Genomic DNA, 27,932 nt, shown 5'->3' with positions numbered 1-27,932 from the left:
TCTGATAATAGGTTGAAGAATATTATTGATTCGTTTGAACAGTTGGTATTCTTGAGTGTACCGGGTTAATTCACGCTTCTTCGATTCACACCGGTCCACTCAAGTTTCAACTCCTGGCGTGTGTGGTTGCGTCGTGTGCCAGAGCTGGTTTTTTGTTTTGTTTGCATTCCATGTGCCAAGTTTATTACAAATATTAGTTTGAAACCTTTATTAGATACGATCAGCGTGATGATCCTGGAGAGCTCTGCACCGTGGTCGTCGGAAAAGGAGATGGTGTTTTCTAAGCAGTTTCCGTTACACCATGCCTGTCGGGATAGCAACACTGAAACTCTGAAGCGGTTGCTTATACAGCTGCAGCATAACATAAGCAACTGCAATTTAGTCCTGTCAGAAGATTCGGAGTATGGCTGGACTGCTGCTCATTTTGCTGCATATTTCGGAAGTGTAAGTTTATGCTTAACTTCGAACTTTTGAAGCCTGGCTGCTGAGCAGTGTATTTGTATATCATATCATTATCATATCATTCATATGCGTCGGTAAACTAGATTTTTAGAACTAAGAATGTTTGCGAGTTTGGCATAACCTACCTTAGCTTTTTACTATATTCCGAGTGTATTTCAATAGCACAACATTAGCACAGGTCTTCGTATACTAACTTTAGTTCAGCATCAAAACTTTTTGCACTATAAAAAGCCTCATTGGGTTAGTATTTACTGAAAATGAGAGGTATTGCTTACGCAGGAATGTTTCGATAGCCTCCAGTTTTCCCAGAGCACATGGTGACATGGACGATGGAGCTCCTTGACTTGATCGTAAAAATGCTACTTGGTTGATTAGAATTAAGCTGCCAGATGCCTGTAGGCTATAGCCTAAGGTTGTTTCGTGCTAGTCTTTAGTCGCCCCCACGTGGATTGAGTTGTAACGCTAAGTCGCTAACTATAGCCTGCAGCGCTGCTTAAGATGTACTTGTTCGTTCACAAAGCAAAGTAATTAATGTTCACAGGAGTACGATGCATCTTCATAGTTTTGCATGTCCATTAAATCTTTGTTTACTCGTAGGTCGTAGCTACGACTTTTTTCTCACGAAGTCACGATTGCTCTTTTGTTCATATACGCATGAAAATTATTTAGACGAAGTTTAACGAAGTTGAACGAAAGAAATGCTGCGCATTTTTTTTTCGTGACAGTCGTTTTTCTCGCTTTTCTGTTTACTATGATGCTGCATTCATGCATTAAAACAAATTTACTTTGGCTATTTCGGCATCGGCAGTGTGTACAATCGTCGGGAAACCTTGGGGTCATATTTTTATTGAACTAATCAATTGCAGACCGCGCTTAAATGTTAATTCGAATAGAATCAATAGTGGTCTTAGCGTTGATCTGAGCATATAAACTTGTGATATATAACGCTAGGTATAATCGTTGATACTTTTAATCTAAATGTTCACCTTTTTTGTAATCGTCTCCAAAACCAGACACCGTAGAATTATCACAGCTGGTTGAGGCCCTGAACTCGCAACTCACTTCCAATTCTTGGAAACCTTAACTCTGGATAATAACCACTCTGTAACACTGCCGTTTTATGTAATACCTGTTACCGAGCACGCTTATTACGGGGTTGCCCGCTTTGTTTGCTTGCATGTACCGCCTCGGTGAGGAGGCTTCAGTGCTATGCGGTCAGTGAACCTTTATTCGCTCGGCAGACTTTACTTTCACCTTTCCCTCTCGCATACGCGATGCGTGAGCAGATAATGACGTAATGTCCCGTGTAGTGCGTTATTTAACCTGAAAACTTGCGATTGGTTAGTTCGAGTTATGAACGTTGTGAATTATTTTCAAATTTTTGAATGTTTTTATGTAGATCAGGAGTTTTTGAACATTTGGACCGTGGAGTGAATCTGCATAAAGACTGAAATTAAATGCAATGCATTTCACGGCTGGTGATTCACGTTCCATTGGTTAGGTAAGTTATTCTTATTGATAATGCAATAGTGCACAGTCGTACATAACGTGGCCTAACACGTGGCTTAAACAATTCATTTGTCGGTGAACGAAAACGAAAATTTTTGCCGTTCCAATAGTTATCCAGTCCGCTGGAAAATCCGCACATAACGTGGCCTAACACTTGGTTTAAACAATTCGTTTGCAGGTGAACGAAAATCTATGCCGTTCCAATAGTTATCTACTCCGTTGGAAAATCTGCCTGTTGATCTAAGAGTCTAAGGTCTTTCTCGCTGAGCATGTATATAATTTCTCTTGATAATGATTATACGCTATTTTTCTTAAATGAAGTACGAGATGTTGCTGATACGTAAATTTTATGGCTATTGGATGGCAGAATCGACTTCAACTCTGCATCACGTGCTCCATCTCTTATCAGCGTCTCTTAAGTGTTTATGATGATAAGCAATAACACTAGGTATTGATCAAGCTTCTTTTGAGAAACCGACGTGTGTGAATTTATGTACTCGTTCACTATAGAGATAATTGAACTAAAATGAAGTGTATGAATGAACGTTATTTTTTATTTTAAAATTATTGTATTTTGAAGTCCTCCAAGCGCACTCTATTTTTCTCCGAATGGACAATCGGTTCTAATTTCTGAACTATTTCCAATTTGGTAAATTGGATGCATCTTGACTTGCCCGAGTTTCGTACTTTGATTTCTTGTTCTCTTTACACCTGAGAAATTAACGAGATTTTTTCAAATATCGATTTACTTTTTTACCATGTTTGTGCCTTTCTGATCCAGTTTGGTCCGGCCAAATGGGGTATCATCAGTAGCACGTGCAGAATGCGTCGCTATTTATAAAATATGACCCATTCAATTTTCTGAAGTGTACTCGTGTGTATACGCTGTGCACGGCGTGTTACGCAAGGTCGGGGATTGGGGAGGAATTGATCCCATTTAACCGACTGTCTGTAAACTTAACGTATAAACTCTAGCCCTCCACAAAGGCTCTGATTAAATTGTACATATTGCTAAAATTTAGGTTTGTTTTTGGACTCGTCGTCCTGCGGGTTTGTATTCCAATCCTCCTAATCTTTTACTGTACCGTTATCAGATCAAAAATGTGAATTTAGAAGTTAATATATTATTTTTACAAAGTTTTATTTCAAACCTCTTAAGAATTTTCTGGATAGTTAGCTCGTTGACGATCCGAATTAAGTAATGCCGTAACAATTTTCTGTCCATTTTGTAACTTAACTGTTCATCTGAATATTCACATTTTTACGCTTCGAAGTTGCGTCAATTATACAGCTAATGTATTGCTATTTACGTTGCGACTATCTTATTAACTGCCTCAACGTGTTCTCTATTTCTAAGTAGTTACTAATCACTCCGTCGTAAATTTTACACATAGTGCTCGATTTTAGCTTCGGAACATTACGCTCTTCCTAATTTTGTTCATGTACTTTTCCATTCAATTATATATATGTCTATATTCTTTGAATATTGCATACATTACAGTTCAAGCCTCTTTCATAGGTTGCAGTTTATAACATCGCATTCACGTTGCGTTCAAGTTGCCACACTCGTGCCGTGAACGCTGCGCTCGTTGCCAGGCGGCGACTGAGTGTCTCAGTTCAACAAACTTACATCACCTCTGCACGGGAATAGTCGTGACGTTCTATGTGGCTTGTCTGATTCCCAAACCTTGTTGATTGTGGTCTCGCCTCATTCCCGATCTATGTGAAAGCAATGAAAAATACTCGAGGTGATCTTAGTAGGCGAGTACTTACATATATTTAATGCAGAGGAGTACAAAGATACAACGGCTTTTGAAGTAGGTACTTGAGTTGTTTTACATCGCGGTTTGCCGGTTTAAAGTTTGTTGGTTTATGCTGCTAATGTTTTGACAAAGTAGAGCTGTTGCTAATTGCTATTTTCGGTTAGTTTAAGCTCTTTTGTGTATTTAAAATTGTTTCGTATATTATGTTGAATGTTGATTAAAAAAACGATTTATATAAAGTTACCTTGTTAAACAAGTGTCGAAGGTCCATCATCGGTAAGGTTACGGTTCTTACGCACGCGTGCTCTCTTCTATGCATATTCAATCCGTTACCGTTACACCCGGAAATTTCAGTCACATTGATTCATTATTTCTGTCACGCTCTTTATGTTCATTTATCACTAAGTTTGTATGCTGGCTGCACCTGCTCTGAGTATAAGCAGTGATGACGATGCTCTCCTTACTCAGCTACTCTTGCTCTCTCTGTCCACTTATTTTGCGGTTACTATTTTGTAAGCGCCAGGACTGCCAACTGTACCGCTGCGCGCAGTTCTAGTCCATGCGTGTGGAGTGCACTTCAGCTGCTCTACAGACGCGGCAAATTATACAAGTTCCTTTGTAGTTATAATTATTATATATATTATGGAGCTAATTATAATTATCTCCATAATATATTATTCTATTATATATCTATTACGTACTCGTGTGTTAATTTTTAGAATCAATGAGAAAGTAAGATTTTTATGCCTGCAAACTATTAAAGATGTACATTGTACAAGATGTACAAATAGCTGAATGAGCATGAAAAAATTCAGATTGATATTTCATTTACGAGCGTAGTTATAACGACTATACGTAGTGATAGATTCTCATAGGGATCCAGCCAAGCCTGCCTGAGGGCTCGCGGTTCTCAATCGCGACCATAATGTCATGGATAATAATTTAAAACGTCAGCTTCTGGATCCTCCGTCGCCCAGCTAATTTAATATCCATGTTAAACATTGAAATAATATATATTTCTTGCAATTGACTCGATTTATTCATTCTGCCATCATTACTTTGAAGTGTATCATTGAAATGCGTTTTCTCGATCAATGAATTGTCTTCTCGTTCGATAAATTGTCATATCAATCGATTAATCTTATTCTCGTCTGATGAATGATTTTCTCGATAGATGAATGATTTTCTCGATAGATGAATGATTTTCTCGATAGATGAATGATTTTTTCGATTGATGAATTGTCTTCTGGATCGATGAATTGTGAACCTCGATCATTTTATGAATTTATAACCATTTTCAACAGCTTGAATGCCTGCGGCTGTTGATGCAAGCGGGCACGATGTTCAACAGCAGCAGAGAATCATCGGGTCTACCATCCTTGTCTTGTCCGCTGCTCTCGGTCACGTCAAAGTGGAAGCAAACTTTACTGCACGTTGCGGCGTTCGCGGACCGTCCGCGTTGTGTGCAATGGCTTATTGCAAGAGGCTTGCCGGTCAATGCTAAGGTTTGTAACGAAGCGCATTATTAGTTACGCATTTCACCTTTTATTTAAATTTTTATTTTCATTTAAATTTATTTTTCTCTTTCCTACGAATGGTCTAATTATATTCTATTTATTCTTATATGTGATTGCTTTACTTTGGACGTTTCTTCAGTACGGAATATCCGACACCATCAGTTTATTGAGATATCGACCTACATTAGAATAAACTAATTAGACACAGGTTTTATTCTTCCATATTGGTCAATGATATTAACCGTACATACCGTACTTCATGATAACGTTGTCTTCATTACTTGGTATGATCAAATGATGTTTACCGGCAGGACTATAACGGCGAGACAGCGCTACACAAGGCTTGATTTTTAGAATAAATTAATAAGACACAGGTTATATTCCTCCCTATTGTTCAATGATATTAACCGTACATACTCCATAATAACGTTGTCTGCATTACTTGGTATGATCAAATGATGTTTACCGGCAGGACTATAACGGCGAGACAGCGCTACACAAGTCTTGATTTTTAGACTAAATTAATAAGACACAGGTTATATTCCTTCCTATTGGTCGATGATATTACATACTTCTTGATAACGTTGTCTGTATTGTTATTACGGTATCAAATGATGTTTACCGGCAGGACTATAACGGCGAGACTGCGCTACACAAGGCTTGCCGTACGGGATCCTGGGAGTGCATTCACCTGCTTGTGTCCTGCAACGCTGATGCGAGGTCAGCCTCTCTCACCTGCTCCTAATATAGTTGAATGTTAATTGCCACAATGTCTCTCAATGTCTGTTATTGAATGGGGGAAAAATGAATGGGTCATGTTGTCCAAATAAGGAATACTTTCTTTCCCTCAGCATGAGCTGATAGTGAAAGCTGCTCTGATACATGCTTTTGCCAGGCCAAACTGGGTCATGATGACCCACACAAGATCAAAAAGTACCCACATTGTTATTTGGACAAAGTATCACTAATTTCTCTAAGTGTGGGATTTGACTACCATTCATTAGCCTTTTCGCTTGCACCAAATTTCTGCAATACGCCCATGATTTCCATTGATAGGACTGATGATGAAGGGAAGTTAATATACGATTCTTAGTAATTTGTAGGGTTTTCAGTTTTGATCCATTAGTCGTGGTCTGAAAAAAATGGGTATTGATTGTAGGTACCAATATATGAGATTCTTGATCTAAAGTTCATATAGACGTCATTTTTCAAGCAAGTCTTTCACTTGTGCTTATACTCAGTAAAGTGTTCGAATATTTAAAAATGTATCATTGCACCAAGCCTTAAATTTCCTCACACCGGTCAGAATCCGTTCAATATTTGACGTGCACAGGCTAAGCCGTATATATTTTCTTAAAGCTGTGATTTAAGTGGACCTAATCAATAATTTTAAAGCTGAGCCATATAGGTATTTATCCTTAAAGCTGTAATTCAAGTGGGCTAAATTTAGAATATTACAGCTAAGCCGTGTGTAGTTTTAACCCGATTTTTAGCGCATTTTCTCATTTATGAAAAAATTACACTATTGTGCTCGCCATGTCCGTCCGTCAGTCCGTCCGTCCGTCCGTGACTTCACTGGCATGTTGAATTGAATGGGGCTCAATGTCTGTTATTGAATGGGGCATGTTGAATTGAATGTCTCTCAATGTCTGTTATTGAATGGGGCATGTTGAATTGAATGGGACTCAATGTCTGATATTGAATGGGGCATGTTGAATTGAATGGGGCTCAATGTCTGTTATTGAATGGGGCAAAATGAATGGGTCATGTTGCCCAAATAAGGAATACTTTCTTTCTCTCAGCATGAGCTGAGAGTAAAAGCAGCACTTATGCATGCTTTTTCCGGGCCAAACTGGGTCTTGATGATCCACACAAATGCTAAAGGTACATTGTTATTTGGACGAAGTATCGCTAATTTTTGTGAGTGTGGGATTTGACTCCCATTCATTGGCGTGCACCAAATTTCTGCAATACGCCCAAGATTTCCATTATTTAGGCTGATGATAAAAGAAATTTAATTAATGATTCTTAGTAATTTGTACGATTTTTAATTATAGGCCATCAGTCGCGGTTGAAAAAATGAGTTTTTATTGTTCTAATATGCGTTTCTTGATCTATAGTTGTTATAGATGATGTTTTTCAAGCAAGGCTTTCACTTGTGCTTGTACTCAGTGCAGTGTTTGAATATTTAAAAATATAACTCAGTACTCACTGCAGTGAGTGACAGAGAGCGCATTTTCTCGTCGACGAAAACTTGAAGTCACGGACGGACGGACAGACAGACAGACGGATATGGCGAGCACAATAGTGCATTTTTTCCATGAATGAGAAAATGCGCTAAAAATGCATCATTGCACGAAGCTGTAAATTTCCTCGCACCGGTCAGAATCCCTTTAATATTTGGCCTGCACATGCTGAGCCGTGTATATTTTCTTAAAGCTGTTATTTAAATGGGCTAAATAAATTTTAAAGTTTAAGCCGTTTGTTTTTTTAAAGCTATGATTTAAGGCGACTAAATAAAGAATTTTAAAGCAAAGCCATCTATATTTTCTTAGAGCTGTGATTCAAGTGGGCTGAATTAAGAATCTTGAAAAAAGCCGTGTGTATTTTAACTCAAATTTTTATTTCAGTATCCGCAACCACGCGGGGCTGAATTCAGCAGACATCGCGGCATCGTGTGGACACCAGGACGTGTGTGAGAGGCTGCGCCAGCTCGTCGGGGGTGGGTGCCTCCTCTGCTTATTCTGCTTTATCCACAAATTCTATATTTATTTAAATATAATCCTGCTTTGATTAATTGTTTCAGATGCTATTTATTCTCACTTCTTATTATAACACACGTATTTCAGTGAAATATATATTTCATCATCCCACGACCATATACCTGCAAATATTCTTTGTTGTCCTCATTTCTTATTGTAAATAATGTATTCAAGATCCATGTAAATCTAATCTGGCTACGAGCACGATTGTCCATAACTTTCGCATTCAAGCTTGAGTTATATGTAATCGTAATAAAAGTAGTATATGCTTACGATTGTTTATACACGTCTTCACTTTTAGCAGTCACTATCACATGGTTGTATTTATTCCACTACAAGTGCTTAATGATGCTTTTTGGACTCAATTCTGAGTTTAATCAGTAGGTAGTCTTAATCTTGATTTCAATCGTGCTGTTATTACTCTTATTTATTATTTGTTTCGCTCTGTATTGCGTTGGTCGTTATGCCTCAACCGAAAACTAAACTGCATTACGATTAGATGAAAATTTCAGATTATTAACGCGATTTATTTTGCAGAGTCGACCCCGGCTGCAACAAATGGTCTCAAACATCTTGTATCCAGCAACGGTTACTACGGCTTCAGTGCCAACAACAACACCACGGCAGCTGGTGACGATGATGAAATGGAGACGGAAAGCGACACATCGTCGCCTTCATCGTCTACCGTTCAACGTCCCGTTACTGACGTGCTGGTGAACGATGCTGTGTCCCAGAACCTCGTCCCTGTTGCGGGACGCAAGCGGTCCCGAGAAGAGGACGAAAGTTCTCAAGCCAAGCGTGGCCGATTTCAAGGTCAGTAAAGGGAATAGTGGTTTCGTGACAGATTTCAAGGTCAGTAAAGGTAATGATGGTTTCGTGACAGATTTCAAGGTCAGTAAAGGGAATAATGGTTTCGTGGCAGATTTCAAGGTCAGTAAAGGGAATAATGGTTTTGTGACAGATTTCAAGGTCAGTAAAGGGAATAATGGTTTCGTGACAGATTTCAAGGTCAGTAAAGGGACTAATGGTTTCGTGACAGATTTCAAAGTCAGTAAAGGGAATAATAGTTTCGTGATAGATTTCAAGGTCAGTAAAGGGAATAATGGTTTCGTGAAAGATTTCAAGGTCAGTAAAGGGAATGATGGTTTCGTGACAGATTTCAAGGTCAGTAAAGGGAATAGTGGTTTCGTGACAGATTTCAAGGTCAGTAAATGGAATAATAGTTTCGTGACAGATTTCAAGGTCAGCAAAGGGAATAATAGTTTCGTGATAGATTTCAAGGTCAGTAAAGGGAATGATGGTTTCGTGACAGATTTCAAGGTCAGTAAAGGGAATGATGGTTTCGTGACAGATTTCACGGTCAGTAAAGGGAATAATGGTTTCGTGATAGATTTCAAGGTCAGTAAAGGGAATAATGGTTTCGTGACAGATTTCAAGGTCAGTAAAAGGCGTTATAATTTCGTGAAAGATTTCAAGGTCAGTAAAGGGAATCATGGTTTCGTGACAGATTTCAAGGTCAGTAAAGGGAATAATGGTTTCGTGACAGATTTCAAGGTCAGTAAAGGGAATAATGGTTTTTAGTACGCGAACATGTTCTCTCTAACCCCTTCATCTCTGTTAAGAGTGTTACATTGATATTTGTGTGTTTGATTGATAATTGGCTCGGTGGCAACACAACAAAGAGATTTTGAAATGTTGGTTAAAATCAATCTCTTTTGATTGAAGACCATAAAGGTCTTTTATCTTTTCTAATTAATTGAAGACCATAAAGGAATTTTTCAGACATTTTGTTGTTATATATTTTTTAAGCGTTATGAATTCTTGCCGAAATGAATTTTTTTAATGGATTATTATCAGTCTTAACTCGTTTCCTTGAAGTATTTTAATTAATTTTCAAAGTTTAATCTAACTCTTTCAAATCCTGTGTTTTATTATGTGTTTATGGTGTTTGATCAAGCATGGCCTAGCAGTTTTTCACCGATCTCATTAAAGACTAAGTTGTGTGCGTCGCATTAAACCTCATTTTGTATTCTTATTTGAAAGCGCTTATTTTTTATGAAAAATTTCAATACTGTTAATTTTTTTATGCAGCTAGAAAATTTGTTAAAGATATCGATTAGTTTCTCGGTTGCTCTTCGCATGGAATGTTTTTTATCAATTACTAAGTTAGTATGTATATAATATAGTTTTCAACACTTCTATGTGTGCGATTTTCGTCTTTCTTAATTATGCATAGTTATTATTATTAATTATTAATTAAATTATTAATTAATATTATTAATTAATTAATTTATTATAGCTGGTAACGAAGAAAATTTTTGTTGTGTTCTCTCAATGCATTTGAATCAACTCATTAGTGTTGAAATCTCCATTTGACGATTTTTTTATTTTTAATTAACTAATCTGTATGATAAAGAAATTTTTGTACACCATTAAAATGATTTATACTAATTCCTAAAGATTTTACTAGTCATGGTCATTGCAGAATTTGTTTTGAAATTAGTTCGATAAATCTTGCATGTGAATTTGCACGCCACTCGCGGCCTCCTGTCTATCCGTATGGTCAATATTTCTAAGACTGTTTCGTCGTTTGCATCACTCTATTTGTCGTATATTAAGGAAGTATCTAAATTATTAATTCTTATTTACATTCGTGTATTAGATATCATGATATTGTTATTGACAATTATCATGAAATTTTAATTACATAAAATTTCAGTTAATTCTCCGTGCGTCATTCTTTATAAAACGACATCTCTTCGGTATAGTTCGACAATAATTACTCCCTATTCTTGTTTTGGAATCAATTTTTTTCACGCTGAAGATTCACAATTATGTGGGTTTATATAAGCAATTCTTGTGAAGGAAATAAAAGTTCTTTCTTGAGTCTCTTCATGTGGTTGGTCGGTCGTACGACGTTGTTATGAAGTTCCATCGTTTCTCGTCACTCGTTTTTTGTCACCGTAAAAGCGTTGCTTAATTTCAACTTTGCTTGGCGTGAAATGTTTTCTAAAATTAATGTTCGAATCGCTGATTGAAGTTTGCTTAGCATGCACGCGAGTTTCATTTAGTTCTTGTTTAAAAATACGGGCAAATAAACAACTTTTTCCTCCTTTACCACTGTTGACATTAATTTTTTTTACAGTTTCATTCACTGATGTAAGTTATGTGTGCCCTGAATTTGTATTATTGCTTTTGAGAACATAATTCGAATAGAATTTTAGTTTTCTCGCGATTATCGTTGGTGTCGGGTGGAGGTACACCTCACTTCTCGTGCAGATGATTGCTTGACGAGTGCGGGTTCCTCGCTTGCTGCTTCTTCTTCTTCGTCGTCGTCGTCACCTGCCGTCCCCTCATGGTCGCGGCCGCAGGGCTCCTTTGACTGTTACTTTTGGGCGGCCTCGTCAGAACATGATTCAATTTCCAATGCTATTCCTACGATATGTGCATCGGCTTCTTCATCGTCTCATCTCCGCTCTTCGGACTGGGATAGTAGTAGCTCATCTGGTCTGAATGATCAGAATATTTTAATGCTGAACAAAACTTCACTTGAGACAAGTTCTTTGAACGACTGTCCTATTGCGAGAAGGGACACTGATACTGAATTCGATTCTTTTGTCCTCGTAGACGACTCGATGATGACAATTGACGCTCATGATACCAGTTTTGAGTCGCGATTGATGTCTGTTGATCCGTCAAAATGTTTTCTCAGCTCACCAGGATTCGAAGCATTCACTGCAGACAAAGAAAAATATCCTAGTGGAACTTCGAACTCTGCCGTCATCTCAGTCTCTCTTGCTCACGACCTCGAGGTTTCTTCAACTGACACCTCAGTGGATTTTACTGCTGCTGAAAATACACTAAATGACCACACTTGCTCTCGTACGGTCGAGTTGGCTAAAAACAACGCGTGTCTGCAACGTAGGAATCAGCAGTTTATATGGATGGTTTGAATTTTTTGAATCGTTTACAGGATTATTAGACACTTGATGGTCTGCTGTTGTTTTTTTTTTTGCATGAAAATACTAAGTAACGTTGTTAACAATCAGAAGTAATTGGTAATTGTCGATTCTAATGCGCTGAATTTATCTGCGTGAAAAAATGAATGCGGGAGTTTAATACTTGAAAAAAAAAAACATTGTACAGTTATTGGCCGAGCAATCGTGTTTATTATAAAGTATATAATTCAAAACCATTCCTACGACCAAATAAATTATGAATAATATTTAGACTTTTTGCAAATTCTTCACTGGGTCCTCGTGTTGAAATGAGGAAAATATTTAAGCAAATTGTTAATTGGATGTTGTTATACATTGTTAGTTCTATTATTTATCATAAATATTTAATATCATTCGACAATGGTGCCTTTTCAATAAATTAATATTTCATATTCTTTATTTATAGCTATAATAATACACGAGTTATGTAGTCTGTCTTATTCTTATGGGATTAAGTTAGAGTAAGTCCAATTCACTAAGCATTCACTTTTTTGTACAACACGTTATTAAAATAGTGTTTGCACTATTTCAGTTCTTCGGTATACATTGGTCCGCAATTCCGTTTCGATAGTCTTGCTTTTGAATAGTAATGTTGATACGAGCTAAGGGCGACTAATTTTCCTATTTAAGTTTTTGTTGATGTGAGTTGATATCTCGACGCGGTGCTAGTATGCAATCGACGCAGACAATTGATAGGGGGTGTATTTTGACCTGCAACTTTACCATTCAAAATGTCAGGATGTGCGCTTTTTCGTAGCACAGTTCTTTACCGTTCTATCTGACGGGAAAGAACTGTGACGTTCTTTACCGTTTTATCTGTTTCAGTTGGGGATTAAGTTCTTACGTAGACAGGTCAGTTGTGGAGTTATGTTGTGTTATGTTTTTTTGTGGGGTTTTAGAATTCTTTACACTCTCGTCCTTGCGGTCGAATCCTCGTGTAAGCGAGTGTATTGGATACTCTTCGTGTAAGTCCTATTCGTCGCATTTAGATGTTGATGCGCTGTGTCTTCTTTCTTGAGATCTCGTCATTTGATTCCTTCTGCTCTGAATAATTATATTTTTTATTATTTATGGAAGAGAATGCAGTGTGATCTTTACTTTACTTCTGTTATGTGTTATGTAGTCTGTTCATGGAGCCCTGAACTTACTTAAACTGAATGAAATGTAAATTTATAGAACACAGTTAATTGTTTTAGAGGCTGAAGCTTGAATTTCTTTTCATTTGTATTCTTTATCCCTAGTTTAGTTTGTGCCCTTGCTATGTTTTGCTCTAGACGATATTGGCTTTCTTCGAGTAGATATATTATATGTCTCTGCAGTACGGGAAAATTTTCGTTGCCTGCACCCTCACTGTTATCAGTTTTTCTTCGTTGCTCATTCTTGTTTGTGACTTGAACTTGTAAAAAATTATTTATGAATTCCGGCAGCGGAGTTCCTGAAGAATTTCTTGTTTGCAGATGATGCAAGTTCGTCTCATACCGGCACGAACCACCAAATCTTGACCAGCCGTGAAGACAACGTTGCCAGCTCCCAGGACTCTAAGCCATTAAATTTTATCCACGACGCGAACGCCGAACCTCGCGTGGTTGCCGATAGGATGGATAATCTGGGACCGAACTTCTTACATTATCAACGGCGGAAAGATCGCTTCTCTAGTAACAGTACTGACTCCATAGACTCGGGATTTTCTGGGTCTAGCGGAGACCAAAATATTGGTTCACGGTGTCTAGATTCCATCGACGAGAAACCGTTACCTGTCGTAAATGGACTCGCTCTCAACTGTGTAAATGAAGGTACCTTCGGTAACGTCTCTAGCGGAAATATGTCTGTTGGAGTTGTCCGATCTGCAAATGGTGGCTCTTTTGATCCTGGAGTGTCGACATCTTCAAGAAATTTCGACCTGCCATCAAATGCTATGCGAGTAGATTATAAAAATGATCGTTTATCCTGTACTAGCGGATACCCGGGGTGTCCTATACCTGCCCCTGCTGATCTCTTGGCCCACGATGCGGACGTAACCGCTGCTCCTTTTGTACTCAGCCGCAAGCTATTCGGTGGACACATGTTCTGAATTAAATTTTGTTATGGTCATTCATGCAGTTAACTTGAACCAGATGCAACAGTTAACTTGAACCATATGTTATGTAGCAGTTAACTTGAACCATATCTTATGTAGCAGTTAACTTGAACCATATGTTATGTAGCAGTTAACTTGAACCATATGTTGTGTAGCAGTTAACTTGAACCATATGTATCAGGGTGAATGTTGTTTATAGTTTGTGTCATGGTCTGAAGGGCCGAAACAACAACCGATAAAATCTACCTCTTTTAAGTTCACCAGAACTTTCTGCTGGTTATGGGGAGTGAAATTTTCTTTGGTCATGGATTTAGAATAAATTCTTGATGCACATTTGATTGGCAATGAATGTCATTTTTTCAATGTGCTAGTTATTTTAAAGTATCAATCGATTTTTTTCACGTTGCCTTTTGATATGATTAAATACTGACGATAAAAAAATTCTGTCCTACAAAATATGGTGGATTTTCTTGATATTTCTTTTACGGTGTTTCGATGTATACTATGAAATGAACATATTACATGGCGTGTAACTTTTCTAACCTTTCATTAGGTCCTAACGCCGTGCTTTATACTAATTTGACTGAAGATAGTTTTTCTTATAGACGCATATTCCGGTGTGCCAAATTGATATGTTGCATCTTCATATTCTTCTTGTTTTTGGTTCATAATTTCGCTTATTAAACAAAATGTGGTGAAATGTGAACGTTGATTCTACTCCAGCGTTGATTTTCCAGAGATTTTCCAGCGTTGTTAATTATACCTGAAATGAATTATATGTACCGTTGAAATATAAGATAATATTAAATATTCCTGCGGATAGTGTGTAAAAGTTGGTGCTGCTTGCTGATTGTAAATCATTTACGTACGTGCATACTTATTGATAACTGGTAATTTTAATGACACGGCATCCATTGGGGCCGAGTTGAAGTTCCTGTGATTGCACTACTTTCTTATTCGTGGCGTGCCTTGTAAGATCTGCTTTCAATTATTGATCTTTTTCACTACGTAGAATTAATTTATATTAAGATTATCGAACACCTAATGCTATTTTTTGACCGATCTCAGAGCGCCAAGCCTCATGTTGCTGCATATGATTGTCTTTGTTCAAAATCTGCTAGCTTCATAATACATCGAATCGTCCAATTTGATTGTACTTCCATTTCTTACGACACTCCTCGTCCTTCCCCTCCACAGTTGAGCCAGATCATCCCCCACCTGCCGCTAGTTCATCTCCCCGAAAACCGCTTTACAACATCACAAACGGACGAGCATCAAGACTCGAAACTTACGACGATAACAGTAACAACTCGTCAGGAATACGACTTTTCCACAGCACAGCAACTTTCCCAAGTTACATTTCAGCAAGACCTGGCAAGACTGTGCGTTTTCAGTTGGCTGAAGATGGCCGAATGAAAACCATGCAAAATGCGGCAGTCGGTCACGCGGACCAGGCAACGTTGGTTCATAAAGATCAAAGCAGTGAAGTGATGAACCCGTTCATGATGGATCGGCAAGAGTCGTGGCGTGTAATTACTAATTCTAAAGCCGCTGATATGTGCGCTAGTTGCGAAAAAATGGATGACTACGAATGCATCAATCCAGGCGTCCATGAAAATATTTTGAAAGATTGCGACAAACGAGACATCGACGCTGATATGGAATCTTTGAGTCACCCTTCAGGATCAAGTTATATTCAGGGACAACTTTCCGTGTCATCAGGCTTCACGTTGGACAGGCCAACGGGACTTCGGGAAGTCGCTGAGAATTTGCTAATGGAAACCCATGGATGTCAATGGCAAATTGAAGAGCGTTTCTCGAAATTTCATTGATCTCGTTTTGCAGATGACTTATAAGTTGGCTTGAGTGTTGAAGCTACCTGGTTTACTTTCGTTTCACTCTTTCTGTTAAATATTTTGTCGTTCAGTTAAGCGATGTTGATTGCCAACACCCGTATTTGTGTATCGTACATTGAGGTTTTTGCTTCTAATTATATTTGTGCTATGACACATAAATGCAATGTGGATATTAAGGAGTGTTAAGCATTAAGTGTCTGAATATCTTTATCGGCTGATATACAACAAGTTGATCTGAAAACGAACAAATGTGCGTTTAACTCGTTTTTTCTCACTTGTTTAGTGTCATATTCACATTGAAACTGTCACTGGTTCACTTCAGGTCGTTAATCTCTCACTTCTATTTGCATTTTATAGCCGAGATAAGAATCTTGTTATTTTCTAAGAATTTGTTCTCTTAACGAAAGATGTTTTCAATAAATTATATCTGTGATTTAAATTAATAACTGGTAGGTTTTCTGAAAAATATGCCAATAATCTTTGCTCATTGGTTTTTTGCTTACATATTTTATAACAAACCTGGACAAGCTTCCACGAATTCCGATTTTCCCATTGCATTTTTCAGGTTTCTCAATGACTTGGTCCGAAACCTAACATATATGACTGGAGTTGTTTCTACGTTGTTTCCTGTTTTTTTTTTTTCAATAACGGATAGATATAGTTATTATTTTAGCGCGAGTTGTTTGCAGTTATTGCTGTGCCGTCACGAATCCCTTTAATTCAAAGTGATAAGTGATCATCTCGAGTATAGTTGATATCAGCATAACATTTCAATTTATGCTTTGTGGAACGTTTTGGACGGATTTAATTTGATTTAATGAATCAAATATCTCTTGATTGTGCAAAACTTGACCGTGCAGTGTACCTTATATACTTTATTTTTTTTTTATCCTAATATCGTCGTCGATATTTTTCGTATTCAAGGGCCTGATAACGATTCACCGTAGGCTGATAGGCTCATGGTTATTGTCTACTTAAATCACGAGAAGAATTCTGACTGTTTGGCTGCTGGAACTGGAATTTCTGGAACTGGAACTGGATCATTTCTGGAACTGGAACTGGAATTTTGCGCATCATACATTCTTTCGAAAATGTACGCTCATTGATGTTTATTTTTTCCGCCCTGGAAATGGGTTTTTGAAATTGTCAAATTCCAATTTTTGCATTAGAAACGGAATGCGTTAAACGCTTCATGAATCGTAATATTTTTTCTGATGATCCATTTAGAAATTGTGAACTAAAATTCGCCGTTATCTTGGTCATTTTTGATGTATGTTTAGTAATGTTTAGAACCGTAATTGATTTGCGAGGTACAATTATGTTGTTCGTGCTTCGAATAATACACAAGGTAACTAACAGGGTGTAATAGGACAGCGGATGTTGTGGATCTATTAATCGGACATGGCATTCATGTACATTTATATTGTTGTTTGTTAATAATATTAAAGTAACTTCTTCTTGGGTTTTCTTTCCTCTCCGCGTTGAATATTATTATGAATATTAATATTATAATGAATATTGTATATCAATGAATTATGATGATGAATATCAATAATATTATAACGAATATTGAGAAATATTCATCTCATGAAAAGCGTCCCAGATTCAGCTCTAACATAGCTCTTTAATTATAAAGGTTCCAAGAATTCCGCGTTTTAAATTCGAGTAAAAATTTAATGAAACAATCGCGAGAGATTGTTTCATTAAATCGCAATCCGACCTTGATTAAAAGTCGTATGTTCAACATTAAGTTTAATTATCGTGTTCGTGAGAAATTATGCTACTTAATTGTCAGACCAAAGTGCTTTAATTTCTGGCAACTTAAGAACTACGATCTACGTAACTCTCGACTTTTTTTTACTAAACTTAATAATCTCGACCCTGGCACGAAAAATGAACACTGAAGCCTATACACTACAGCATCAAGACTAATGTGTTCAAAGTTTTTTTTTTTTGCTTCCATTCGTTATGATGAAGTTTTCTAAAGCGATACAATCATTGCTGATTAAGTAATTTTTTAAATCGATTACTTAAGGTTTATATCAGAAGACGTCAAAATCCCATGTTGAGCAGAAACAAAAGCTATGGGCAACATTTAAGTCCAAGCAATGTATAGGTAATTCGTAACCTGGAAAATTACATGTAGGTGTTTGGCTATCAATATTTACGCATTTCTGACAAGTGTAATTTACTCAGTATCTTATGAAGCTGAACAAATGCGTTCAATAAAACTGATAATTATTACAGCAATCGCGCAATTTATAACCTCTGATACTGTGAAGAAAAGATGGCCACGTGCTACAGCGCCGGGCGATATTGATTTCATACCAAGACTGAAGGCGGAAGTGAAGCTATCGATGAAAACACGTTTTGCTTGGGTGCTCGAATTGTCAGTAGTATAACATTATGTTATAACTCGTTATATTTGTATTATATTATAACTCATTGTTATGTCATGTCATGACATTATGTTATAATTATAATACACTTTATAACTCGAATTATTCAATTGAATCTCGGCAAATGCTTGACCTAAGTTGAGCAAAACTTTACAACCGATTTATCATTTTTCTTAAATTATGTAAGAATAACGACCGAACTTTTATTCCATAAAATTCTTGAACTAATAGTGAAGCTAGTCTTCAAAACGTTCCGATGAAGACATTGCGAATTTGCTTGACATTTTGTTTGCTATTAATATTATAGGCAAGCAACGTCAATAAAGCATGAGTTATTGAACTTGAAAGCATGTTTTTGCAGTCCTAAACCTCTTTGTTGCCGGTCACTTAAATTGAGACCTACCGCCCCTTGTGGGTGATGAATAATTTAAGGAATTTTCAATAATTGAAACCTTCCGCCTTGGTAACGATACTAATGTTTGACCTCCGGTACGAAATATTTTGATTACCGAGGCAGTGAGGCGGTAGCCAACGATCCTACACTTCTACTACTACTACTACTATTACTACTACTACTACTACTACTACTACTACTACAACTATACTACTAATGCTACTACCACTACTAATACTACGACTGCTACTACTAATGCTAATAATACTACTACTACTACTACTTCTACTACTACTACTACTACTACTTTGTTTTGTTCACAGAACCTTCTATTCGGTACGGCTCAATGGGAGACATACTTTTCTACGCTCCTCGCCCCGAGCCAAGAGCGTCCGCGGCGACAGCTCAGCCGTCGTCCTCTCCTTCGCGTCGCTTCAGCGGCCAGAACGGCTTCTTGTCCAGCAGCGCGGACGCCATCATTTCTGTTTTGCACGGCAGTTAGAAAAATTTTCTGTTATTATTGTAATGTCAATGCAGTTTTTCGTTCATACTGCACGGCAGTTAGGAAAATGTTCTATTATTATTGTAATGTCAATGCAGATTTTCCCTCAGGCCTGAACGGCTTCTTGTCCAGCAGCGCGGACGCCATCATTTCTGTTTTGCACGGCAGTTAAAAAATTGTTCTGTTATTATTGTAACGTCAATGCAGATTTTCGCTCAGGCCAGAACGGCTTCTTGTCCAGCAGCGCGGATGCCATCATTTCTGTTTTGCACGGCAGTTAGAAAAATGTTCTGTTATTACTGTAACGTCAATTCAGTTTTTCGTTCATACTTCACGGCAGTTAGAAAATTGTTCTGTTATTATTGGAACGTCAATGCAGTTTTTCGTTCATACTTCACTGTTGGATTACCGTTGCAACGTTCATGCTGCCTGTTCAGCGTTGGATTACCGTTAGTAGGCCCTCTGATACGAATACCATTGCTATGCATGGACTAATGGTTATTTCTTATTTACTGACAGCAACCCTAAATACAAAGCTTTTAAATCTGATTAACAGTGACGGTTATTCAGTTAATGTGCAATCAGATTTCCCGAAGGACTTAATTAAGGCTCTCCCTTCACTTTTGCATTGAGACGCGACTGATATGCCTACTTCGCATCTTTTGTGTCTCGTCATTGTGCAGCAGTTCACAGTAATTTTATTTCTCTATTTTAAAACATTAGCCACTCTTCCTAGGTTGTGTTCTAGAACTGAATCTTCCTTACACTGTACAAAATGCCTGTAAGTATTAAGAAAACTTTTGTGTTTCTCGACATAACGGTAAACTAATGCTATTTTCACCATGTTTTTTTTGTGTGGTCACAGTATAGGTGTGTTCTATTTACTGTTCTAGAGTTAGACAATTAAAATGATATCTCGTCTTATTACGAAGGACAATATTTTTCTCGTGAACCTCACTTTGGTTTTCGTGTTGACTGATTAATGTTTCCATGGGGACGCTTTGCGTAGTGTAGTAAATAAAGCGCGTGTTGTGCAAGAACGGCCATTTTAATTGGTCTTTCTATCGTCTAAATGCATAGAAATTTTAGTTTTAAATCGGATAAGTTCGATATATTTTCATTTAAGATTAAGAAGAGGACCAAAACGGGCCGCTTTAATCTGAATGACTTCAGTTGAAATATAATACAATGCTCGTGCATCCCCAAGCTCGTTCAATATCAGTCCTTGAACACGAGCTCTTACCGAACCATAATAATTCAAATAAAATCTCGCCTGTTGCTCTCTCAAGCGTCTCATATCCGTTACACTTGTTCAACGCAATAATACCTTCCATCGGTGTACTTAATTGGCTAAGCATTGTTATGATTTAATCAAAGTGTCTATTAAAATAACTTATACAACTTAGTTTAGGTCATAACTTTTTTTAGCTCACCAATACAACGCCGCGGCCCTGCAATGAAGATTAATGCTCCGTGCTGGTGTCCTAATATTTTGTAATAAATCTCAGCAGGTTGTTAGCTTCAAAGTCATTATCCTTTTTCTGTACGCGGAGGGGGATTTAAAAATAAACAGTATTGAGCTTGGAGAAAACCCCACCACTCCCTAAATGGTTTTTCACATGGTTTTCTTTGTATATTTCAGCAAATGTAATTGGTAGTAACGAGCTATGTTATTAATGCAGTGGATGCTGAGGCATTTAAAAAATAAATTAATGATGATTGTTTAATCTCAAAAGGATTAAGAAGAAAAAATGTATGCAAGAATAAGATACAAGCGCACTAATCAAATCTTAAAATGTAAATTCACTGCAGTAAAAGTAAAGATCACAATAAAAGAGTGCAGCCTTGAAATATGACTTGATTAATGTGTGGTTGTGTTGTGAAAAACGTAAAAAAATCTGTGGAAAGAAGTCGACATGTCAGGTAAACATGCGTGACTAGGCACCTTGTCCTGAAAAAGATGCCACCTCAGTTCGCAGATGCGGTCATCAAATGCCCCTTCTAGGGAGGGCTGCAGAATCGCAGTGTCGTAAACAGCTTCAACCGAAAAAAAATCTCATACCTACGCGGAAAATTCTATTCATGTTTTCAGAGGAAGATATCAATCTAAATATTTTCTAATGGTGCTGGTCAGATGAGATCGTGTATGGTAACTGGATAGCTTAATTATAACTATAACATAATTGCTTGAATTTAAATATAACTTAATTGCTTGAATTCAATATTGTGCAAATATTGAATTGAAAATTAACTTTAAATTTAAGAGCAAGGAATATGCCATAATTTTTTTCATATTTTCATATAAAACTTTCCCGAGTCCAGCTATATCGTTTACCCAATCTGGAATAAATTTGACCGGAAATTATCTAAATGCCAATTACAAAACAGATATAATATCGATTGAATTTATTCAAGCGAATTAGCTACCTACACTCGCGGCCAGATTGCAGCCGCGAATTGATGCTTCTGCCTACATTAAAAAAAATAGAAACAAATTTGCTGACGCATGTTTGAAAAAAGGCTTCGGGATACCATGCTCTTCTGCTAAGCCTTTAGCATGGGGCAGCAATGTCACCTCTAAACCACCTTCGAAGTGGTAATTTTTTTGCATTGATGTTCATAATTCAAAGCTTTGAGCTGACTGAGTCGAGTGGCTACAGAATTTTTGCTTCAGTCTGTGTTAGCCATCAACCGAGATAATTTATTACTCCTTGAAATAAATACGCGTACAGCTAGAATAAAAATAAATTAATTAGTAATTATAATTGGTCCATAATAAGATTCCGTTCTTTCAGCTCACACAGTAAAAACTTTTTATTTCAGCACTCTTTTATTTTTTATAATCGAGTTATTGGTTGCATTGGTTGCTTGAAATAAGGTGGTAGAATTTCGACCGCATTCATTTTTTTCGATTACATGCTTACATTGCATTCAACTGCAAAGGAAACTATTCGCACGCATTGGATGCAAATACGATTACGCGTATATTGTAGATTTTAGACTGACGTTTACCAAGATTGGCATTCGAATTCGTTTCTTGCCGAAGGTAAGCGGTAAAATTTCGATTGCTGTTGTTGAAATCTTGAAAACAACAAACGCATAGGATTCCAATAATATTTAGCTGGACGTACTTGGTCTGACGTTTACCAATGAAAAATATTTGAAAGCATTGGTTATCGAAGGGATTGGCTATCAAGAGGAGCTTCACGAACAGTTTCTTCTCTGTTTAGGTGAGGATGACTTGTTGCAGATTTTTTCATCAACACCATCTCAAGCCATGCTAGAAAAGTTCAACTGCATCCGAGACATGATAAGTAAGTTACGCATCTATAGCAGTTTTTAAACAGCAGATTTTTTAGTTAAGGTATAATTTTATGCAGCTAGAGATCTGTTGGGAGCAATGTTTGAATTGTTGACACATGCAAAGCAAATAATTATTGGTAAACCATCGCACATAATTATTTATCCAACTATTAAAATATAATATTTTGCCATGACTGATAATCATCGCGGAGCTCTTTTTAGCGCATTTTCTCATTAATGGAAAAAAGGCACTATTGTGCTCGCCATGTCCGTCTGTCTGTCTGTCGTCCGTCCGTCCGTGACCTCAAGTTTTCATCGACGAGAAAATGCGCTCTCTGTCACTCACTGCAGTGAGTACTGAGTTATATTTTTTTTTTGCATAGCCTTACATATTGCATCCAAGGGCAACTCTATTATCTTAGGTCGAATAAACGGCTTTATTTACAACATTAATCAAATATTCACAATTCAGTATTGATAGAAGTTGTTCTATTGTTCTTTATGCAGGATTGTCATCGTTAATGGGTTAAGGACACGTTGGCCTAAAGGGCATTAAGTTCTCTAGGCACATGGTCAGATATTCAATAAGGGATTTTAGTCAAATATTGCAGAAAAATAATATTTTTGCGTATCTTTCAGAATTTCAACGGATATCCAGAATTCAATAAATCTCTGTAATAAGCATTATTTTGTTATAAAAAGTTAATGGTATTCCATTTCATGAGTAACTATATGCTATATTACACATAAGCGAGAAGTTTTCTTCTCAATTCAATTCATTTTATCTTAAATTCATTTTGAGACTAAAATGTGAAGTTGTGAAAAAAGCTATCCTTGTAATTTTCAGGTCATATACGATTAAGGAATCTGGTTCACGTAAACGTAATCAAGGTATCTGAATAATTTCATACTATTCAATTATGTTTGTTATTGTATTGTTCACAGTAATTTTGATTGCTTGTACTATTATTTCCACCTGCAATATAAGTTTTTCTTATTTAATTGAAAAGCATTCAATGACATTAACTTGACATAAACATTCAATTGTTTGGCAATGTAATTGCCATTGCGCTGCTCTACAAGCATTGTTTTTAATTTTCTATATTATTTTAATTATTAAGAATTTTTACTACAAATTATTTATTAATTTCTGTATCACCGATCGGGCTTTATGAGTTATGTTTATATGATTTAATGATTTATAATTATGGTTTTAAATTTTCTTGACACAGGTGTATATATATAAGGAACGATTGCATTATCAATAACTTGATAGTGTATCAATTGATCTAAATTTTAATTAATTTTCGGAATTTTGAATTAATTTTCGGAATTTTCGTAAATTATTAAATCCAGGAGTTTTTATAAAGTCCAGAGTTACTCCCAAGATCTTTTCTGAAAATTTTTTAATTCAATTCTTCTTTGTCGTATTTATATGCAACGGATGCTGGAGGTGAATTTCACAGCCATATGCCAACCGTGCTTGTGGCTCCAGACTTTAGGTCAAATGTATTGCCATTGAGTTTTCACTCACTGAAGGGCAAACAAGAAAATCTGTATGAATTCAGTTAAAAAACTCGTTTGGACTTCGTCCTCTGGACTGCATAGCTAGTCGGAGCCAAGTTTTTCATGCCCTTACATTCTTTTTTCTTCAGGGCATCGAAGATGGAAGAGAAAACACCGCTTAGAGCTGTAATTTCTCATGCGAGATCCGTGAAAAATGGATGACATGCTTCTTATTTTACGCATGATCGGTTTCATTCTGATCGAGATCGGGATTTGCGAGTACAGCGAGTGATTTGCATTGATCAAAATTTAATTTATTACCCGATTTATTGCTAATAATTGTTAGGATTTACCTAAAACATGGATGGATAATGAAGAATTGTGTTGAAACTTCTCTCTTTGGGTTTTAAATTAGTGTTTAAATTCAGGAAACAATAATCTAAATTCTTACAAAACAAACAGAAAGCTATTATTTGACCAGGTTTTCAACTCGTAACCAACATTGAACACATTAAATGGTGGGAGTTTCAACGTAAATTAACTGTGTAGAGAAGCATATTATTACAACAAACTCAGTTCTAAATATATTCTTTCAAAATACTAACAAAAAACCATCACAGGGAGGGTAAAGAGCAAGCAAGGAGCCGGCTGATGTGTGCCGGAAACCGCGCTCAGCTGCTCGGTTTTCCCGTGGCCTTTAAAAGGGGCCTTTCAATGGTGATTCATAAAGGAGATAAAAATAGAATAGAAGTGTCGGCGTTGAAGACATAGGCCCATGGCCTGTAGCCGATTCTTGAACTTTTCGTGACTTGATTCACAAGGGATCCGGCCTATGGAACCCGATCTTTCCATAACTGACGATTGATTGAGATAGCTGCTGGACTTATTGCCTGCTCCGTAATTTGCTAGGCATTTTAAGACTGAACATATGCTCCTGCATAGCTTCGTCTGGACTTATTGCCTGGTCCGTAATTTGCTAGGCATTTTAAGACTGAACATATGCTCCTGCATAGCTTCGTATAAAGGAGATAAAAATGATAAAAATTAGTACATAATGTGGAGAACGGAAACTTCTGACACTGAGAGAAAGCGGTTGTGAATGGCCGTTGTCAAGATCTAGAAAGTGCATAAATAAATTAAACTAACAAATTTGCATTTTACTGGGAAAGCCTAGCACCCTTGTCAAATAAATATGGGATAATATCGACGAAAATCGAATGTTTTCAAACAAAAATATCGTTCAATATGTTACCGTGAAAGTGGTGTGTGAATTGAACGTTCTTACGTATGCAAATTGTGTTTAACTGTAAAAGCATGTTAATTTACTGTGAATATGTCCTCGCAAAATACCTTTTTCTCGTTGCCAAGTAGTGCGAAAGCAACCCATAAACCAATGTACGATTAGGCAACACATGAAATAATTAGCCACCAAATCTTTAAAACACCGGTGGCGTCAAAACTGTTTCCCGTTACTATCTTTCAGTGAATATTTTTTCCATATCAGTTTCGAGCAGGCAGGGCCGCGAAACTCTCTCTTTGAATGTACTTGACACCAAACAATTGGACTCAAAGCTATGGTAACAGGACTTGCCGCTAGATGCGCGGGGCAGCACCCAGCTATAGGAGGAAGGTCAGGGTTGGAGAAAACGCGACATAACCGTCAACTTGATCAGCTGCTCGAGTTCAGGGTTGTTGTAGTTACACCTTAGACTTGGGAAAAGTGGTGAGGAAGAAGAATAGAGCGAGGGAAACACGAGAGAAATGAGAATGGGTGAAAATACATGAAGGGAGTACGCATGGAAGGGGAATTGGGAAGTACAAGGTGTTGGAAAACAGATGAAAGGAATAAGAGAGATCAACAACTCTGACAACACTAACCAATTTATCATTATGCTTATTATCAGTAATGATATTTTATCCACCACTGAACGTTTTAAAACAGTAGAAAAAAGTATTTTTGTGCGGTTAGGAAGTGAAGTGATTTTTACACGTAAGAAATGTTTTTTTTTTTAATTTGATAAATTCATTGTAAGAGCCGACATTTCTCTATATTGCCCATGACACACGTCTACAAAAATAAGTAAAAATTAGCAGCACTTTAGAGTGAAATGTTGCCTGCCTTGTAAAGGTCGGAAGCTCGAGAAAAAACTTTCTTGCTAAGGTGATACTGGTGAAAGTTTCTTGTCAGCTGATCGAAGACTTGGTTGACGACTGAAACAGCCTTGCCCTTCAGACGACTACTGACTACGGTGACTGATTGACGACTGTGACACTCAGACGCCAATGCAATGACTATTGACGACTGATTCATTAATAATTATTTCATGTGGATTTTCAAATTTTAACAATGGTAGTGAACGATATTTACTTAAATTGACAATGGAATCCAAGTTTTTAATCCAAGAAAATCAAGCAATTGTTTTATCATGTAAATTATGAGTTTTTTGCGTCATATCGTGTAATGNAGCAATTAGCAAATCCCTCATGAGTGACCTTCAGAGTGACTTACGGTATCTACGTTCCCTCATTACCCAGCAACTATCAATGACTTCTCTATTAAGTGTATTTGTTTGTAACCAAATTTCGGTAGGAATAACCTGCAACACTGGTGAAATCACAAGAAAACATGAATTATTATTCTATTCAGAGTGACTTACAGTACGGTATCGATACATTCCCTCACTACCCAGCAACTATCAATGACTTCTCTATTAAGTGTATTTGTTTGTAACCAAATTTCGGTAGGAATAACCTGCAACACTGGTGAAATCACAAGAAAACATGAATTATTAGTTTATTTATGCCATTAATACTATCGTGTTCTTTGAATTTTGTCAGTTACATTGCGTTTAATTGAAGATTTATTTGTATTTTGTGAGTTCTATTGCGTTTAATTGAAGATTGATTTGTATTTTGTGAGTTCTATTGCGTTTAATTGAAGATTTATTTGAATTTTGTGAGTTCTATTGCGTTAAATTGAATATTGATTTAATTTGTGAATTTTGATTTGAGGTTAAAATTTTCTTGCAGGAGGCGAGTCGTTTACACGCAAGGAAAACACCTCGTAAGACACAAATTGATAACTGGCGGCCGATGATAAGGTACATTAGTCGATATTAATCTGTTTCTATCAGTATAAATGACAGACTATTTTTATTGTTTTTGTATGTCCGCGCAGAGAATATCTCGTGTGCAATTATATAGAAGGAATTAAATAGTTAAATAGCACCGGAAAGAACGTCTCGTGTACAATTTGTCTCGTGCCAGTTTGTTATATTATGTATAGATAGGTTGATGCATGGAACTGGTAGGTATAGGTAGGTTGATGCATAGAACAGGTTGCATAGGAAGGTTGATGTAAAGAACAGGTAGGTATAGGTAGGTTGATGCATAGAACAGGTAAGTATAAGAAGGTTGATGTGAAGAACAGGTAAGCATATAGGTAGGTTGATGTATAGAACAGATATGTATTGGTAGGTTGATGCATAGAACAGGTTGTATAGGAAGGTTGATGTAAAGAACAGGTATATATAGGTAGGTTGATGCATAGAACAGGTAAGTATAAGAAGGTTGTTATGAAGAACAGGTAGGTATAGGTAGGTTGATGCATAGAACAGGTATGTATAGGTAGGTTGATGCATAGAACAGGCAGGCGTAGGTTGTTACATAGAACATGTATAGAAAGGTTGATGTATAGAACAGGTAGGTATAGGTAGGTTGATGCATAGAACAGGTAGGTATAGGGAGATTGATGCATAGAACAGGTAGGTATAGGTAGGTTGATGCATAGAACAAGTATGTAAATGTAGGTTGATGCATGGAACAGGTATGTAAACGTAGGTTGATGCATAGAACAGGAATGCATAGTTGGGTTGATGCATTTA

The 27,932-nt window shown here is 36.9% G+C and overlaps 1 protein-coding gene across 4 annotated transcripts; it reads left to right on the top strand.

The window, feature by feature from the left end:
• The first annotated feature begins 110 nt into the window (after positions 1 to 110).
• Positions 111 to 19,543, top strand: LOC108664957 (serine/threonine-protein phosphatase 6 regulatory ankyrin repeat subunit B). Of its 4 annotated transcripts, none has more exons than XM_018151656.2 (6): positions 111 to 444; positions 5,039 to 5,239; positions 5,880 to 5,971; positions 7,882 to 7,973; positions 8,551 to 8,826; positions 19,061 to 19,543. In XM_018151656.2, exons 1-6 carry the CDS (start codon positions 229 to 231, stop codon positions 19,237 to 19,239), a joined length of 1,056 nt encoding a protein of 351 aa, XP_018007145.1. In that variant the 5' UTR covers positions 111 to 228; the 3' UTR covers positions 19,240 to 19,543. The 4 variants fall into 4 exon arrangements, with proteins under 4 accessions (XP_018007145.1, XP_018007143.1, XP_018007144.1 ...); XM_018151654.2 differs by lacking the exon at positions 19,061 to 19,543 and adding an exon at positions 15,286 to 16,369; XM_018151655.2 differs by lacking the exon at positions 19,061 to 19,543 and adding an exon at positions 13,469 to 14,629.
• Positions 19,544 to 27,932: the final 8,389 nt, after the last annotated feature.

Source organism: Hyalella azteca, unplaced genomic scaffold (genome assembly GCF_000764305.2).
Source record: "Hyalella azteca isolate HAZT.00-mixed unplaced genomic scaffold, Hazt_2.0.2 contig17924, whole genome shotgun sequence".
NCBI classification, from domain to species: Eukaryota; Metazoa; Arthropoda; class Malacostraca; order Amphipoda; family Hyalellidae; genus Hyalella; species Hyalella azteca.
Note: the sequence above shows the minus strand (reverse complement) of the source record. Positions and strands in the feature narration are given on the sequence as shown.

Bases quoted from the DNA above. Each gene is read 5' to 3' on its own strand.
- LOC108664957 (XM_018151653.2), top strand. From the start codon at position 229: ATGATCCTGGAGAGCTCTGCACCGTGGTCGTCGGAAAAGGAGATGGTG. The intron at 5,240-5,879 runs GTTTGTAACGAA...GTTTACCGGCAG, and splicing joins GCTTGCCGGTCAATGCTAAG to GACTATAACGGCGAGACTGC. The intron at 7,974-8,550 runs GTGGGTGCCTCC...TTTATTTTGCAG, and splicing joins GCTGCGCCAGCTCGTCGGGG to AGTCGACCCCGGCTGCAACA.